The sequence below is a fragment of the Orycteropus afer genome, unplaced genomic scaffold (genome assembly GCF_000298275.1).
Source record: "Orycteropus afer afer isolate SDZICR_OR568_19922 unplaced genomic scaffold, OryAfe1.0 scaffold00013, whole genome shotgun sequence".
Taxonomy (NCBI): domain Eukaryota; kingdom Metazoa; phylum Chordata; class Mammalia; order Tubulidentata; family Orycteropodidae; genus Orycteropus; species Orycteropus afer.
The window spans coordinates 722,914-740,685 of NW_006921600.1; the positions used below are offsets into that span (position 1 = coordinate 722,914).

General features: G+C 37.3%; 1 protein-coding gene across 1 annotated transcript in view; it reads right to left on the reverse strand.

Annotated features, from left to right (window-relative positions):
- Nucleotides 1–3,740: 3,740 nt before the first annotated feature.
- Nucleotides 3,741–17,772, reverse strand: part of RRP15 (ribosomal RNA processing 15 homolog) — a 99,760-nt gene continuing 85,728 nt past the window's right edge. Inside the window, exon 5 of the mRNA XM_007952474.1 lies at nt 3,741–3,872. Coding sequence (XP_007950665.1) covers nt 3,741–3,872 — 132 coding nt within the window. The remainder of the gene's footprint in view (nt 3,873–17,772) is intronic.

Sequence of the window (17,772 nt, forward strand, 5' to 3'; positions counted from 1 at the left end):
ATATTTTTCCTTAAGAAATTACAAATGTTAAAGAAATATATCTAATTTTCAAATGATTGTTCCAAAAAGTGAAATACATGTGGCACAAACCTATCAATAAATAATTAATAATGGTACTCTAGTAACTAAAAGGAGTCTTAGAAAATAAAACTTCCATTCTGTTTCACTTATGGCCTTTTTGATATATATTAATAAAAATCCACAATAAAAATAACAAAAAATAAATAAATACATATAGGAAGGAAAAGAAAATTATTCAAAAGATACAAAACTACCAGCTTATTTAATCTCCAATTATCTCTTCTATAAAAATATTTACTCTCTCTGACATCTCCTTTTCATGGGTTATTTCCTTACATCTTAGGATTCCTTAAAGTCCTTGGCAACATTACTTACGTCTCCCTTGGTTCTGTTCACACCTGAAGCAGCCTTAAGACTTCTCTGCTAGTATATGTTTAACTGAGGTATCTTTAGGCATCTATATACTGTAATCAAATGGCTTTATAATTAAGTACTGTATTCAGATGGCTTGAATACAGGTATAGGGTGGAGGATTAGTGTAATTAGTGGCACTGAATATTATGTGTATTCATATGTGTAAAACACACTCATTAAAAAGCCCTAAGAGATTGTAGACATTGATTTCTCCACCCACTGGTTTTAGGGGCACTAAATATTCTAAAGAACTTTGACTTATCCTCAAAATAAATCTTCAGAACCTCTTCCTGAGTCATTTTAGGGAATAAATACTCAAAGTGAGTCCATCCAAAGGATTTCCCAGGTATATCTTTCAATTTGTTGAATAATGCTTGATCTAGGTAGAATTCTAGGTAACTTGAAAATTAATTCAGTACTCCAACTCCACTCTAAAGTGCTACACTATTAAGATGATTCTACATTATCATCAGTCTTAACAGGTACTATCTCTGTCTTTAAGATTTCAATACTTAAAAATAATCAATAGTTAGAACTAAACTATGCTAAATACTGAGAATATTCAATCCAGTCATCCAAATACCCACACAGCGAATAAGATAATACCTTTAAAATTGCTGGTTATTATTTTTCATAGTTCTTTCTAAACAAAGAAGATTAACCTCAGTACTACTATATTACTCTAACCCACTGTCATCAAGGTCATTCTGACTCATAGCGACCCTCTAGGGTAGAGCAGAGCTGCCCATAGGGTTTCCATGGCTGTAAATCTTTATGGAAGCAGATCGATTGCCTCATCTTTCTCCTGTAGAGCGGCTAGTAGGTTCGAACAACCGAATGCTTTAATCACTACACCACAAGAGCTCCTTATATTCCTCTCATTACCAAAAACAAAAACAAATTCTAATCCTGTTATATTTAGACAAATGAAAGTGAGAGAAAGTAAAAGAGAGATAGGTTGGTATGAGAATGAGTTCTCGTTTCCCTTTCTTTTAAGTCCTTAAAGAATTCAAAGACAATGTAAAAAGATGAAGGAGACTCAAAATTATTTATCTGATTGATGCCATGAGAATTTAAATGTTGTATGTAAAATAGTTAGGATGGAGGCTACAGAGCTAGAGTAGAATGCTTAAAACATTTGTCTGAAGATTTCATTTCTATAATAATACGTTCACTTGTACCTTCATATTTACACACAGTAGTATTTTGCTTAAATATTTTATAGCCAAAATCTGCCAATATTCTCTTTCTTACTTTCAGTTTGAAATTTTTCTGCAGTTTTTCTAAATTAAACCAAGGGCTTAAAATTCAAGCATGTTTCCAAAACAATTTTTATAAAGAAAAGTTGTTCATTCATTTCTATCACCCAAATTTTTAGTTATTCAGACAGTTTTTCAAAACTTTAGCACCATCCAGATTAATAGCAAGAGCTAAAGTATAATCTTTAGTTCTGCAGAGAGAAAAAATTTTAGGTGCCACAAATAATATTTTATTTCAAAATTATCTATTTTAATTATGTTGAGTTATATGACACATTTATTTGTACTATATTACTACTGAGAAATATTTGTTCACATTTATCTATATTATACTGACAAAATGGCAGTTCCATAATTTAAGAAGACACTAAAGCTCAAAAGTTGGGATAAATACAAAAATGCATTTGGATCTTTGCTGCTTTAATCATTGACAAATTTGGTGTATACCTTCTTTTATGATAACAAGTACCAGGCCACTGACTAATTTAACTTTAGTTATATAATGCCTGTAACACTCCAATAGGTTAGAAAATATAAACATCTGCTCTAGCACATAGTTTGGGGAAAGGATAATCCTTCAATGTATACCAGATGCAAGTATCTGGGTAGTATGAGGGAACTATCTTTACTATCGAAGAGTAGAGAAAGGGATGGATCATTTTAAAACGAGAACAGATTGTCTCTATTAAATAATTCCTTCACAAACTTTAAATCTGGGGTTGAGTTTCACAGAAATTTTGGAATGATATTGAACAGTCTTAGTTTCTCTTCTTTTTTGTTTAGCAACAAGATGTTGAATGTCACCTAATTTAATAACCCGGGATCAAGCTATAAATCAGATGCAGTATTCTGACATAGCCTACCTGTTGTCTGACTTGACAATTTCATTGGTCAGTCCATAAAGAAGAATTTAAGCTAACTCAAATATGCAGAAAAAAAGAGAGACTAAAACATGTCAAATATGCTTCCTGAAAAATTATGTCTCATTGCATAACTTAAAAATGAGTTTCTACCTCAGTAAACCTCTTATGTTAAAATAATCTAACATTTAAACAAACTAAGTCATTATTTGTGGTTCAAACCCACCAGCCACTCCTCGGAAGGAAGATGGGGCAATCTACTCCCGTAGTCGATACTGCCTCGGAAACCCAAAGAGGGGTCACTATGAGTCGGGTCTGACTCGATGGCACATAACAACAACAAACAAAAGTAATTATTTGGGAGCTCTGGTGGCGTAGTGCCTAAGGCATTATTTATATTACTTAGTCTGTAAAAGGAAATAAAATAAAAATAGGGATCTGGAATATTTCTTAAATCATATTTGCCAGATTATCTTAAAATAAAATCACCATCTAAAATGATTCTAATTTTAAATTTTAATATGTAAGTTTTCTTAAAAGCTCACCAAAACAAAACAAATTCCCTTCAAAAACTAAATATATAGGCCTATAAATTAGAATGGGAGCTCTGGTAGCATAGTGGCTAAGGCACTTGACTGCTAACCAGAAGGCTGGCGGTTCAAACCCACCAGCCACTCCTCGGAAGGAAGGTTGGGCAATCCTACTTCCGTAGTGATACTGCCTCGGAAACCCAAGGAGGGGTCGCTATGAGTCGGGGCCGACTCGACGGCAAATAACAACAACAACAATAAATTGGAAGGGAGGGAAATATTAAGTTGAAATAGTCCATTTTAATTATGAATTGGTAGCGAACACTGGTGATATTAAAATAATACATCAATACCCATGACCAATATGTAAATTCATAATGATACTGGCAAAATATTTTCTGGATATTTTGGTGAAGTAGATGCGTTTACTTTTACAAAATGTTTTGAGGAACAATTCTAAAAATTATACAAGGTTTGAAAACAAAATTTAAAGTTTAATGTACAAAAAGGAAAACACCAAAGTTGATAAAAATAAGTCTTTCAGTTTTCTTAATAGGTAACATTATTAATGCTTCCCATTTCAGAACATGAAGTACTTCTCTAGGAAAAAGAGAATGGTTACAAATTTTCTTTCCTACATAACTTCATGTGTCAGATCAACTTTCAGATCCTGGTTGGCTGTTATCTGATCCATCACTTTCCTTGTCCCAATCTTTCATAGATGCTCCCATCATGAAATCATCACGTAGGATATTCCATCCAGGACTCTCTTCTGATTTCACTTCAGTCTGAGGGAAATTACAGAATTGAAATATTCAAAGTCAATTTAAACAAAAAGAAATAAAAGAAGTCAAAGGTATAAAACAAACTTTTCAATACCTGGTTTTACAACAGTGGTGAAACCAAAGAGAAATTATACATTGACTTTATTTATATAATAAGATCATATATGTATACATGTATGGTAAAGAGCTACATGCTATTGAACCATTTTAACAACTGCATAAAAGAAATATGAAAGCAAAAATAAAAACAATTGTGTATGTGTGTGTGTGTAGTGGAAAAATACGGTAAAACTTAGGTTTCCTATCAGTTTTTAAAATTATTTGACAATGAAGAGCAATTCACAACATTATTTAAACTTTAGTGATAATTTCTTAGAAAAATTCTGGCAAAATACTTCAGCAACACAAAAATTTAACAAAGGCTTTCAACCTCAAATAAATTAAAGGAGAAAAAGGAAACAAACTGGGTATTATACTAGATTTTTACAGATGTTGTTATCATTAAACATTTTATAAAAATTTAAACCAATTATCCTTTATTTAGGTATGCTCTCATAGGCTGAACCAATCATGTAATCAAAAGACACACCAAAATTAGAAATAACTGAAGGAGATAATAAACATAATAATGAATCCACTTCAGTCATCCACAAGACTTACGTGCAATACTACATGAGTTTATGACTTGCAGGCTCTCATTTCATGGTACAACAGTACCACCTTGTGGTATTAAGTAAAACAATATATACAGAACTGTTCTCAGCTATGAGATTTCTTTCATTCGTCCTAGAATTTTTTATTGGGAACTAACTATGTCTCAATGGGAGCTCTGGTGGTATAGTGCCTAAGGCATCTGACTGCTAACCAGAATTCTGGTGGTTCAAACCCACCAGCCACTCCTCGAAAGGAAGGTTGGGAAATCTACTTCCATAGTGATCCTGCCTTGGAAACCCAAGGAGTGGTCACTATGAGTAGGATCCAACTCCACAGCAATGTTTGCATTTTGTTTTTGAAACTATGCCTCAAAGGAGCTCTGCTGGTGCAATGGTTAAGTATTCAGCTGCTAACCAAAAGGTCAGCAGTTTAAACCCACCAGCAGTTCCAACAGAAAAAAGAGCTGATAATCTACTCCCATAAAGGTTATAGCCTTGGAAACCCTTATAGGGCAGTTCTACTTTGTCCTATAAGATCGTTATATGTCAGAATCAACTGGATGGTACACAACAACTGTATCTCAAGCACTGTTCTTAGTGCTAGAAATATAATAATGAACAAAACAAAGTTTCTATCTTCATGGAGCTAATAGTCATGTATACAGAAAACACAATGGGGGCTCTATTTTGGACTTCCAGCAAGATGACAGAATAGGAAGACAAGATGCCAAGACCCACTACAATAAAGATACAAGACAGCAAATGAAACAGACATATATATTAATACTGAAACCCTGAGCTTCAAAGGAAAGGCTAAATAAATGAATCAAGTAACAACTAGGAAGAAGAAAATGAATGTAAACAGTGAACAAAGGAAACAAATGGAATGGTAAACTCAACTGGCCTGACAGCATGGCCATTTTCAATTTTTGCAAGCAGCAACCTGATAGTCAGCTCTACTTGCCAGGCACTGCACAGGCACCCACACAGGTAGCTGGCAACCAAAAAGGTGCAACATTTCTCTTATTCACCACACCATCCCAGTGACCACAAGACCAGCCATGTCCTACTCCACCCACCTTCTGGACCAGTAAGAGTTTCAACACAGACCGAGTCCTTTGCCCCCAGTCACCTGGGGAAAGGAGGGAACACATTCTGAGACCAGGGGCCCTGCCCCTTGCAAACTCCTGGGCTAGCAGGAACTCCTTCTGGGATCAGGAGCCCTGCCCACAGCCACCTTTGGGGCCTGCAGGAACTCCTTCTGCGATTAAAAACCCTACCACCAGCTGTCTTTTGGACCATCACAGTCTCCTTCTAGACCAGTTGCCCTGACCCTAGCTACTTTTTAGGCTAGTAGGAATTCCTTCTAGGATCAGGCACCCTATACCAAGCTGCTTTTTGGGCCTGTATGAATTTCTGCCCGGTCCAGGAACCCTTCCCCCAACTGCCTTTTAGGTTGGCAGGAACTCCGTCTGGGTCCAAGTTCCCTGATACCAGCTGCCCCCAGGATCTGCAGGAATTCCTTCTAGGACCAGAAGGCCTGCTCCTTGTTGCCTGCTCATTCAGCAGGAATACCACCTGTGAGCCCTACACTCCCCCTTTTCTCTTTTTTTTTTATTTGTTCACTCTTTTGTTTTTATTTCTTCTTTCACTTCCTTTGCTTTCTCTTCTTCCCGTTAGCTTTGTTTTCATTTTTTCCCATCCCTTTTTTTTCTTCTGGTATTTTCCTTTGTTTCTTTACTATTCTCTTTTACTTGCTCTGTTTCCCCACCTCTAGGTTTTGTTTTTGTCCTTTTGTCCTTCCCGTGTTTTTTCCTTTTTGTGGTTATTGTTTGTTTTTCCTCTTATTTATTATTTTCATTTCTCACAGTGCTGTTTCTATTTTTTGTTTTCCCATTTTTTTTTTCTGTTCCACTTGGTGGGAGTCAACAACCTGGCTTACACTGTCCAATGTCATCTGCACCTCTTGTAGCCCCATGCACTGGATGAGGGCTACCAAGTGCTTCTGCACCAACTGATCAATGACAGAAGGCATACAACACCATCCCAACCCACTTTCAACTTCTCTATATGAACAGTGATCAAAGAGACTGTGCACACATTCTCATCCTCCATCACACCCATCAGGACACAGCTGGTGAGCCGCTAAGTGCTGTCAAACTAGCAAACAGAATAGCACACCAATCCCACTCATTGATATACATTAAAAAAAAAAAAAAAAAGCTGTGCGAAACATAAACAATTACCAATTCAATACAAATACAGCAACATCCAATGTCTTGAAGACAACAGACAATCTCAGTTCATACAAAGGAAAAAGATAAAGCAGTACGAACTAAGGACCAAAATTCAGAGCCAGAAAACTTGTGATAGAAATGGCACTGGTACTACCTGATTAGGAATTCAAAAGCATTATATTTAGGTACCTTCAATGGATCAAGAGAAAGATCAAGAAAACAATGATAAAATCAAAGAAAACAGACAAAAGTCTAGAAAAATTCAGGAAAACAATACAAGAACTGACAAAATAAATTAAAGTACTGGAAACAATATAAAACTAGAAAATAGATCCACAAGATTAATACTAAGATTTCAGATACAGATAACATAAAGAAAGGGCAAAGAAGCAGAAATGAATCAATGGAAGATAGAATTAGACTGAAGATAAATCGCTCATTACTACTATTAGAACAACATCAGAAAAAAAGAATGAAAAAAAAAAATGAAGAAGAAAGCCTAAAATATATGTGAGACATCATCAAGAGGAGTAACTCTTGTGTGACCGGAATTTCAGAACAGGAAGAGACAGCCCCACCACCGCCAAAAAAAAAAAAAAAGAGAAAACTGTTGAAGATTTCTTGGAAGAGAATTTCCCTAATATGATGAAAGAAGATATGTATTCAAGAATGTCAACAAATCCCAAACAGGCAGACTCCAAAAGAAAATCACCAAGACATAAGATAAATGATTTCCAAAGACAAAGACAGAATACTGAAAACAGCTCAGAAAAAATGAAATGTTACCTATGAAGGGCAACTAAGAAGACTAAGCTTTGATTTCGTGGCAGAAATCATGCTGGCAAGAAGGTAATGGGATATATAAAACCCTGAAAGAAAAAAACCTGTCAACCAAGAAATTAGGACATGCTCAGATAAACAGAAATAAAGGATATCTATAAAAAACAGACCAACAAGAGATACTAAAGAAGTCCTTTGAAGAGAGGAGCAAGCAGAAAACAACCTGAGATTAACACACATGACATTACCCAGAAACCAATCCAGATGTAGAAATATACACAGTAAAATAAACCTACAAAAGTAAAAAACAGAACCACAGATACTGACTTATAAATGAGGATAACTACAAAGCAAAAAAAGCGGGAAAAAATAGTGTGGTTTCAAAACTTCCAAATGGAGAGAAACTCAAGATGATTTCAAAACAGAATGGATTGTCTTGAACTTGGAAAGAAAATAATAAATTACAGTGCAACCTCAAAGAAAATTAAGAAACTTTCTCCTCAAAAATAAAAAAGGTCATAAATATTTAGCAAATACCAACCAAGAGCACCACCACTTGTGTGTCAGTTTGTCATACAGTTGTGGCTTTTGTGTTGCTGTGAGGCTGGAAGCTATACCTCTGGGTCAAATACCAGCAGGGTCACCTATGGTGGACAGGTTTCAGGGAAGCTTCCAGACAAAGACAGACTTGGAAGACGGAAAGGGCCATCCACTTCTCAGAGAAATGGCCAGGGAAACTTTATTAATAGCAATGAAACACTGTCTGCCATATTAATGGAAAACTAATGAACAGCCCAGAAACGCTCTCCATTTTGTGTCAGAAGATGAGCTCCTAAGGTTGGAAGGCACTCAATGTGCAACTAGGGAAGAGCTGCCTCCTCAGAGTAAAGTCCACCTTAATGCTGTAGATATAGTAAAGCTTCTGGAGCCTCCATGTGCTGATGTGGCACAACTCAACATGAGAAGAAACAGCAGCAAACATCCATTAATAATCAGAACATGGAATGTACAAAGTATGAATCTAGGAAAATTGGCAGTTGTCAAAAAATGTAATGGAATGCATGAAGATCGATATCCTGGGCATTAATGAGCTGAAATGGACTGTTTTTGGCCATTCTGAATCAGATAACCATATAATCTACTATGTCGGGAATAACAAAGTGAAGAGGAATGGCATGGCATTCATCATCACAAATTCAAGATCTATCCTGAAGTACAGTGCTGTCAGTGACAGGATAATATCCACACACCTACAAGGAAGACCAGTTAATACTACTGTAATTCAAATTTATGCACCAATCACCAAAGCCAAAAACGAGGAAATTTAACATTTTTACCCATTTCTGCAGTCTGAAATTGACCAAACATGCAATCAAAATGTGTTGATTGTGGTGAATGAAACATAAAAGTGAGTAGAATACAAAAGATGGAAACATAGAAAAATCACCAGTAGTTGAAAATATGGCCTCGGTGATAGAAATGATGCTGGAGATTGCATGACAGAATTTTGCAAGAGCAATGACTCATTTGTTGCAAATACCTTTTTTCAACAGCATAAATGGTAGCTATACATGTGGACTTTTCCAGATGGAATACATAGGAATCAGATGGACTACATTGTGGCAAGAGGCGATAAAGAAGCTCAATATCTTCAATCAAAACAAGGTCAGGAGCTGACTGTGGAACAGATCATCAACTGCTTGTATGCAAGTTCAAGCTGAAGCTGGAGACAATTAAAACAAGTCCATGAGATCCAAAATATGACTTGATTATGTCCCTCCTGAATTTAGAGACCATCTAAAGAACAGATTTGATGCACTAAACACCAATGACTGAAGACTAGACAAGTTGTGGGATGACATCAAGAACATCATACATGAAGAAAGTAAAAGGTTATGAAAAAGACAGGAAAGGAAGAAAAGACCAAAATGGATGTAGAAAGAGACAGTGAAGATAGAGCAGCTAAAATGAGTAGAAGAAATGATGAAATAAAAGAGCCGAACAAGAGTTCTCAAAGAGCAGCTCAAAAGACAAAGCCAATTACTTTAATGAAATGGGTAAAGACCTGGAGTTAGAAAACCAACAAGAAAGAACATGCTTGGCATTTCTCAAACTGCAAGAATTGAAGAAAAAATTCAAGTCCCAAGTTGCAAAACTGAAAGATTCTATGGGCAAAATATTGAATGATGCAGGAAACACCAAAAGAAGATGGAAGGAATACAAGGACGGAGGTCATTGTACCAAAAAGAATTGGCCGATGTTCACCCATTTCAGGAGGTGGCATATGATCAAGAATCAATGGTACTGAAGGAAGAAATCAAGGCTGCACTGAAGGAATTGATGAAAAACAAGTCTCCAGGAACTGACAGAATACCCATTGAGATGCCTCAACTAACAGATGCTGTGGCGGAGGCACTTACTCATCTATGTCAAGAAATTTGGAAGACAGCTACCTGGCCAACTGACTGGAAGAGATTCATATTTGTACCCATTCTGAAAAAAGACAATCCCACAGACTGGGAAAATTATCAAATAGTATCATTAATATCACATGCAAGTAAAATCTTGCTGAAGATAATTCAAAAAGGGTTGCAGCAGTATACTGACAGGGAACTTCCAGAAATCTAAGCTGGATTCAGAAGAGGACGTGGAACGAGGGATATCATTCCTGATGTCAGATGGATCTTGGCTGACAGCAAAGAATACCAAAAAGATGTTTATCTGTGCTTTATTGACTATGCAAAAGCATTTGTGTAGATCATAACCAACTATGGATAACACTGAGAAGAATGGGAATTCCAGAACACTTAATTGTCCTCATGAGGCTGTCGTTCAAACTGAACAAGGGGATACTGCATGGTTTAAAATTAGGAAGGGAGTATGTCAGGGTTGTATCCTTTCACCATACTTATTCAATCGGTATGCTGAGCAAATAATCTAATAAACTGGGCTATACAAAGAGCATGGCATCAGGATTGAAGGAAGACTCATTAACAACCTGCAATAGGCAAACAACACAATCTTGCTTGCTGGAAGTGAAGATAACTTGAAGTACTTACTGATGAACATTAAGGACTACAGTCTGCAATATGGATTATACCTCAACATAAAGAAAACAAAAATCCTCACAACTGGACCAGTAAGCAGCATCACAATAAATGGAGAAAAGACTGAAGTTGTCACAAATTTTGTATTATCTGATTCCACAATCAACATAATCAATGGAAGCAGCAGTCAAGAAATCAGACAACATATTGCACTGGCAAATCTGCTGCACAACACCTCTTTAAAGTGCTGAAGAGCAAAGATATTTCCGTGAAGACTAAGGTGTGCCTAACCCAAACCATGGTATTTTCAATCACCTCATATGCATGTGAAAGTTGGACAACACATAAGGAAGACCAAAGAAGAGCTGATGGTTTTGAGTTGTGGTGATGGTGAAGACCACTGAAAATACCATGGACTGCCAGAAGAACTACCAAATCTTTCCTGGAAGAAGTATAGCCAGAATGTTCCTTGGAAGCGAGAATGCCCAGACTTCGCCTCACCTACTTTGGTCATGTTGTCAGAAGGGATCCCTGGAGAGGGATATCATGCTTGGTAAAGTGAGGGTCAATGAGAAGGGGAAGGCCCTCAATGAGATGGACTGACACAGTGGCTGTAACGATGGGCTCAGATATATTAAGGATGTAAGGCCGCCACAGGATTGGACACTGTTTTGTTCTGTTGTACATAGGGTCACTACAAGATGGAGCTGACTCGACGGCACCTAACAACAACAATACAACAGCAACAAAGGAAATAAGAAAATCCACAAGGTAAATAAACTCAGCACAGAAAATGACATGGAACAAAGAAATCAGCGGCACCACAAAAAAAAAGAATGAAAAAAACACAACAAAATGACAGCAATTAATTCCTCTGTGTTGATATTTCTGGCAATAACATACAGGACAAAGGTCTAATCTCTGTAACTTATAAAAAAACTTCAACATCTCAACAACAAAAAGACAAATAATCCCATTAAAAATGGAGAGAAGACAGAAGCAGACACTTCACCAAAGACATGAGGCAGCCAACAAATACTTGAAGAAATGCCTGTGATCATTAACCATTAGATGCAAATGCAAACAAAATAATGAGACATAATCTCATCCCAACAATAATAGAAAATTAAAGAAAAAAAAAAAGCAGAAAACAACAAATGCTGGTAAGAGAATGGAGAGACTGGAATCTTCATACACTGCTGGTGGCACTATAAAAAATGGTGCAAACACTATGGAAAATGGCATGGCACTTCCTTAAAAAGCTGGAAATAGCAGTACCGTATGATCAGTCAATATCTCTACTAGGTATATATCCTAAAGAAATAAGTGCTGTGACACAAACAGATATATACACGTCCATGTTCACTGCAACACTATTCACAACAGGAAAAACAGAAACATCCTAAACGCCCATCAACAGAGAATGGATAAACAAACTATGGTATATACACATAACGGAATAGTAAGCAATGTTAAAAGAACAATGGTGAATCTGTAAAACATCTCTTAACATGGATAAAGCTATAGGAAATTATGCTGAGTGAACTACTGAGTCAATTCCGACTCACAGCAAGCCTTCCTTGGATTTCTGAGGCGATATCTCTACAGAAGTAGATTGCCCAGTCTTCCTTCTGAGGAGTGGCTGGTGGGTTTGAACCACTAGCCTTTTGGTTAGCAGTCAAATGCCTTGGCACTATGTCACCAGATCTCCTGGAGTAAAATCAGTCAATCGAAAAAGGATAAATCTTGTATAAGACCACTAATGTAAAAAAGTCAAGAAAACGTTTTCACATAAAAATGAATATTCTTTGATGGTTACTAAGGATGGGTGGGATGCGACACTATTTAGTTTAGGGTAAACACTATACTTGAGTGAAGGGGACGGTAATATACAATAAGGAGGTCAGCACAAAATGACTAAGGAAAGGAATATGCTGAGAGTACTACAACAGTTAAAGGCAAAAAGTAAATACTAATTCATATGTAATACTGTAATAACAGTAATAATAATCTATGAGTGCATACACAGATGGACATGCAAGCTGAGCAAGTATGGGAAGGAGAATGGGACTATAATCACCAATATATACAGGTTTGACAGAGTATATTTGTACATATGTAATTACATATGCTGCAAATACATCCATGAATATAATGGTGCATACAGCTGGTTGAGTAATGAAAACTTCTTTGTCATAACCAAAACCCCGAGGGAGTGAGTTACTGGGCCTGGGGATCACCACAGTCTCTGGGGACATCAAGGTCAACTGGCACAGCATAGTTCCCAGAGACAATGTTCTACATACTACTTTGGTGAATAATGACTGGGGTCTTAAAAACTTGCTAGTAGCCATCTAAGGTACAACAATTGCTCTCTCCCTATCTGCAATAAGCTAGAGTGAAGAAAATAAAAGACACATGGAAACAATTGGTACAAAGGACTAATGGACTACACGGATCCCCAGCCTCCATAACCCTGAGACCAGAAAAACTAGATGGTGCCCAACTACCACTTCCAACCACTCTGAAAGAGATCACATTAGAAGGTCCTAGATAGAGTGGGAGAAAAATGTGGAATGAAAGTCAAATCATAAAAAAGACAATCCTTACTGGTGGGATAGAAAGTCATGGAACTCCTGAGACTATGGCCTATGGCCCTTGGTCTCCCTCTGGACCTGGAACTAAACTCCCACAGCTGAAAGTTCAGCCAAACAACAGACAACTCTACAAGGTGAACAATAACTCTAGGAAGACAGGCACTCATTAGAACAATTAACCATTTGAGATCAAAAGGGCGGCAAGGACAAAGTTTAGAAGGCAGGAAAGGTTAGGAGAGGAGAAATACAGAGAGGAATGATGTTACATTGAGGATATTGCCATCGATGATATGAAATAAAATGTATGTAAACTGTTGAATGGAACTGAGTTGCTCTGTAAACGTTCATCCAAATCACAATGAAAAGTTAAAAATAATTACAAAAGAAAATGCAACGGGAAACATCTATCCAAATATGTAAGAATCTCATGACATTTGTTTAGAAAATATTGTTAGCTTTTTGGGGACTATAGATCATGCAAAAAAAAAAAAAAGAATTTTTCAAAGAAAAGATGTTAAACGTATGTCCTGTGTTACAAGAGATTACTTATCTAACTCTGCTGAAGATTTCCTTCATTTTGAAAAATATGGCCCCTAAACCACTCAACTCAATTTTAGAAAAGAAGAAAAAGTATATCACTGCAAACAGGAAAAATTTTCTACAGGTCCATTTCTGTCCTTCTGGGATCAAAGAACCCAGCAGGACTTAAATATGACTTGAGAACTGCATAGCATATAAATGTGAGTAAATATTTCAGAATTGACTTATTAGTCAAATATTGACATATTTTATACTATTACTTACCCTACAAAAATATCTGTGCTATTTAAAAACCAAAAGGAAAACAGGTTCAATGCTTCTCATGGCAAACTGAAAGGGGAAAAATAATGTAAAAAGTTGTGCTTGCAAACCTCTAAAACTGAGGCACTTGCATAGTAAAATGGTTGGCATAAGGTCTGAATCAAAACTCCATTTTGTTACAAGTTTCTGTAATAAGCTACTGTTTCTGCATTACTGAGAATGTACCCCTGACTTCTTCCCCATTTATATGTGTATGGCCTTGGGCCTCTGGCTGAGTGGAACCTGAAGATTCTGGCCTTCTGTCAATCATCTTGTTTAACTACCCTGGCTATACCCCTAAACGCAAACACACTGCCGTGGAGTTGGAGCCAACTCATAGCCACCCCACCTTGGGTTTCCGAAGTGGCATTACTATAGGAGTAGATTGCCCAACCTTCCTTCTGAGGAGCGGCTGGTGGGTTTGAACCGTCAGCCTTCTGGTTACCAGTCAAATGCCTTAGGCAGTACGCTACCAGAGCCCTAGTAAATAAGGCAGAAATGTGATTGTAGGAAAAAAGTTTAGCCCACCAGCCACTCCTCAGAAGGAAGGTTGGACAATCTACTCCTGTAGTAATGCCGCTTTGGAAACCCAAGGAGGGGTGGCTATGAGTCGGATCCAACTCAATGGCAGTGAATTTGCTTTTTTTTTTCTTTTGGTTCTAGGAAGAAAGTATTCAACAGCAGATTTGGTGATATCTCCACCTTGTGACCATGTGAACATCACACATTCCCCATCTTTACTATAAAAGTACTCTTCCCCTCCAGCTTTGAAGCACTTGGTAAATTCCTCTTTGTCCTGTGTACCCACAAGTCATGAACTGTATTATTCTCAGGATGTCTTTGCTTTTAATTTAACAGAGTAAGCATTCTTACTCGTCGACACTTCTTAGTGCCAGGTATGTGGGATCCAAAGGTGCATTATCTTTGGAAGCCCCCTGGGACACCATGGGCTTTTGCTTCCTGGTACCAGCAGAGGTCACACCAGGCCAAAAAAAAAAAAAAAAGAAACCTCTCGAATCGAGCCGTACTTCCTTGCATAGATACTGTAAGAGTTTCTCTCACACTTTCATTTTCAGTTCACATTCTGAACATTTTGATGAGTTCACTGCCAAATTTAGTTTGGTGTCACTGTTATCACAATAATCTCAGGTTTAATAAGTCACAGATAAAATTGTGGGCACAGGTCAATCACTTAAAAGCCATTAGGGTAGCCATGAAAGCCATTATATCCTCTGACAGGATAAACCAGAATCAAGACAAAACAGAGCATTAGGCCCACTGACCACAAGCAAACACTTATGCAATAGAAGGTACATATTGATTTAAGGAGAATACAGTTCCAACATTGCAGCAGAAGCCTGATAGGATTTTAGGATAATTCCGGAGAATCAAAGCTTCAACTCCTTAAGCTGGAATTTGCTTTTCTTCCTAGGAACACATTAAGGTTTAACACACATTCAGGTCTGGAACACATTAAGATTTTCTAGCATGTGTAGTTCAGTTTTAATAAGATGGGGTATAATGGCTCTAAGGACTCAGTAGCACCACCTTAGGGTATCCCGGCTGTTTACATGTACAAACCCTTGGCCCACAAATACCTGCCTGTTTTTGGAATGTTATTGTGCCTTTACTAAATGCAGACTAGAGGATCAGTGGCCATTAAGGGGTACTTCTGAACTAAATAAACTACTTTCCTGCATAGTAAATCAGAAAATCAGGCAACCACAATGGGATGGCTATTTTGATCAGTACCTAGAAGCCTTCAAAAGATATCAGGACAATAAAATTGCTTCTCTGCAATACATTATTTATAAATTATTTTTAAAAATAACAATAAGGAGCTGCAATGTCAGATTTCTATTCCACCCATCCCTGATGTTCCATTGCTGGCTGTCTCCTCTTTATACTCTTCTCCACCCTCTTATCTTTGTAAATATCCAGAAAAAATATTCATCTGAAATGATGAAATCAGATAAGAACCTCTGTCTGAGATATCTTTCAAAATAAGGCCACCAAGAGAAGCTAACCCTCCTCTACAGATTACTTTCCCTTCCTGGCCCAAAGGAGAACATCGTACAATTGTAAAAGAGTTTCCTAACCTCTACAAAAACCCTTAAAAATTCACTGAGGTTTTCAAAATAGACTGAAACTTATGACCCCAGATTGAATTACTAAGTATGTTAGTTGGACTAGAAGAGGCTCAATTATGAATGGAAGAATCTAACTGAAGAGACCTAAGTTTCAAATTATTTCTAACATCCCTGATAAATGAACCTGGATTTTCTTTCCTACCAGGACACTGGTTTGGGATTCATATTTAAAAACACTACAGGCTAAATACACTAGAAGTAATTTAGTATTTTAGTGATCACTTTAGGAAAAAATGAGTTTCCATCTGAGATATCTTTTCCTTCCACTTGTGTTTGACCATGAGCCACAAGTTAGGGAGGATGAAGTGAGATCAGGTCTCCCTGGCCACAGCTTCTGAGGCCATACAGGGGAGATTTTGATTGACTCTTCCAAACTAGATAAGGACCTTTTAAGATAAAAAAAAGTAAGAAAAATGCTGTCTTAATATGGTTAGCAGAAATCAGGTGGATGCCCATCATAAAAAATATGTAAACAATTTCTCCAGTATAGAGGAATTCTAAGAAGCCAAAAGACAGAAGTCACAACAAGACACACCTGAAATGGTGTGAAGAAGTGTCTACCCCTAGCAGACACTTAAAGTTATATCTATACCAATGAATCTGTCAGGGTGAACAGAGATTTTGGGATTTCCAAAAACAGTTGATAAAAATCTTAAAGGGGCTAAAGTTAGAGTGAGGAAAATATGGGAAATGATAAAAGTTTGAATGAAAAAAAAAAAAAAAACTGCAATAGTAATTATGTTTTATGGTATACAGGTATACAATAATTTCTAAGATCTTTAAGTAACTTACTGATATTAAATATATACATGTTGGTTAAAATTTAAGCTTATATATACTTTTGGTTTTTTATGCCACAGAGACATAATGTCTCTTTGGGCAACTTCCAACCACATACACGTCTGTGAGGTGGGAAGGAGAGGCTTACCTGGAAAAGCACCAGGAGGCAGGGCCAGCATCAAGTTTGTGGTGCCATACAGCTGCAGCTCAGCTTCCTCAGCTGCCACAATATAGCTACAGCCCCAACCCACGGTATCAGCTGCAGATGTAGCTTCTGCATCTGCCGTTGGTGCATATCCTGTCCAGGCACCTTGCAGGTCAGTGCCTATGGGGAGCCACTAGCCTTTGGCCACTATGCTCCATCCTTTGGGGCTTCCAATTCTGACAAGGCTCCCTGAGGCTGCTCAGAGAGCACCACGCACCCAGAGGCAGCCAAATGCAGATGCGTGTTTCAAACCACAAGGCTTTAGGCATTAATAGAAAGTGAGAGTATCTTACAAAGGGGATATTTAAATATATGTTTATCGAATATATGCAAACAATATGTTATTGTTGTTGTTAGGAGGAGTAGAGTCATCTCTGACTCACAGCAATCCCTATGTGTTTTACACCGAAATACTACCCAGTCTTTTGCTATCCTCACAATCCTCGTTGTGCATGAGCCAATCATTGCTACCACTGTGTTAATCCATCTCATTGAGGGTGTTCCCCTTCTTCACTGACCCTCTACTTAACCAACCATGAGAGCCTTCTGTAGGAAATGGTCTCTGACAACATGATCTAAGTAGGTGAGACGAAGGCTGGCCATTCTTACTTCTA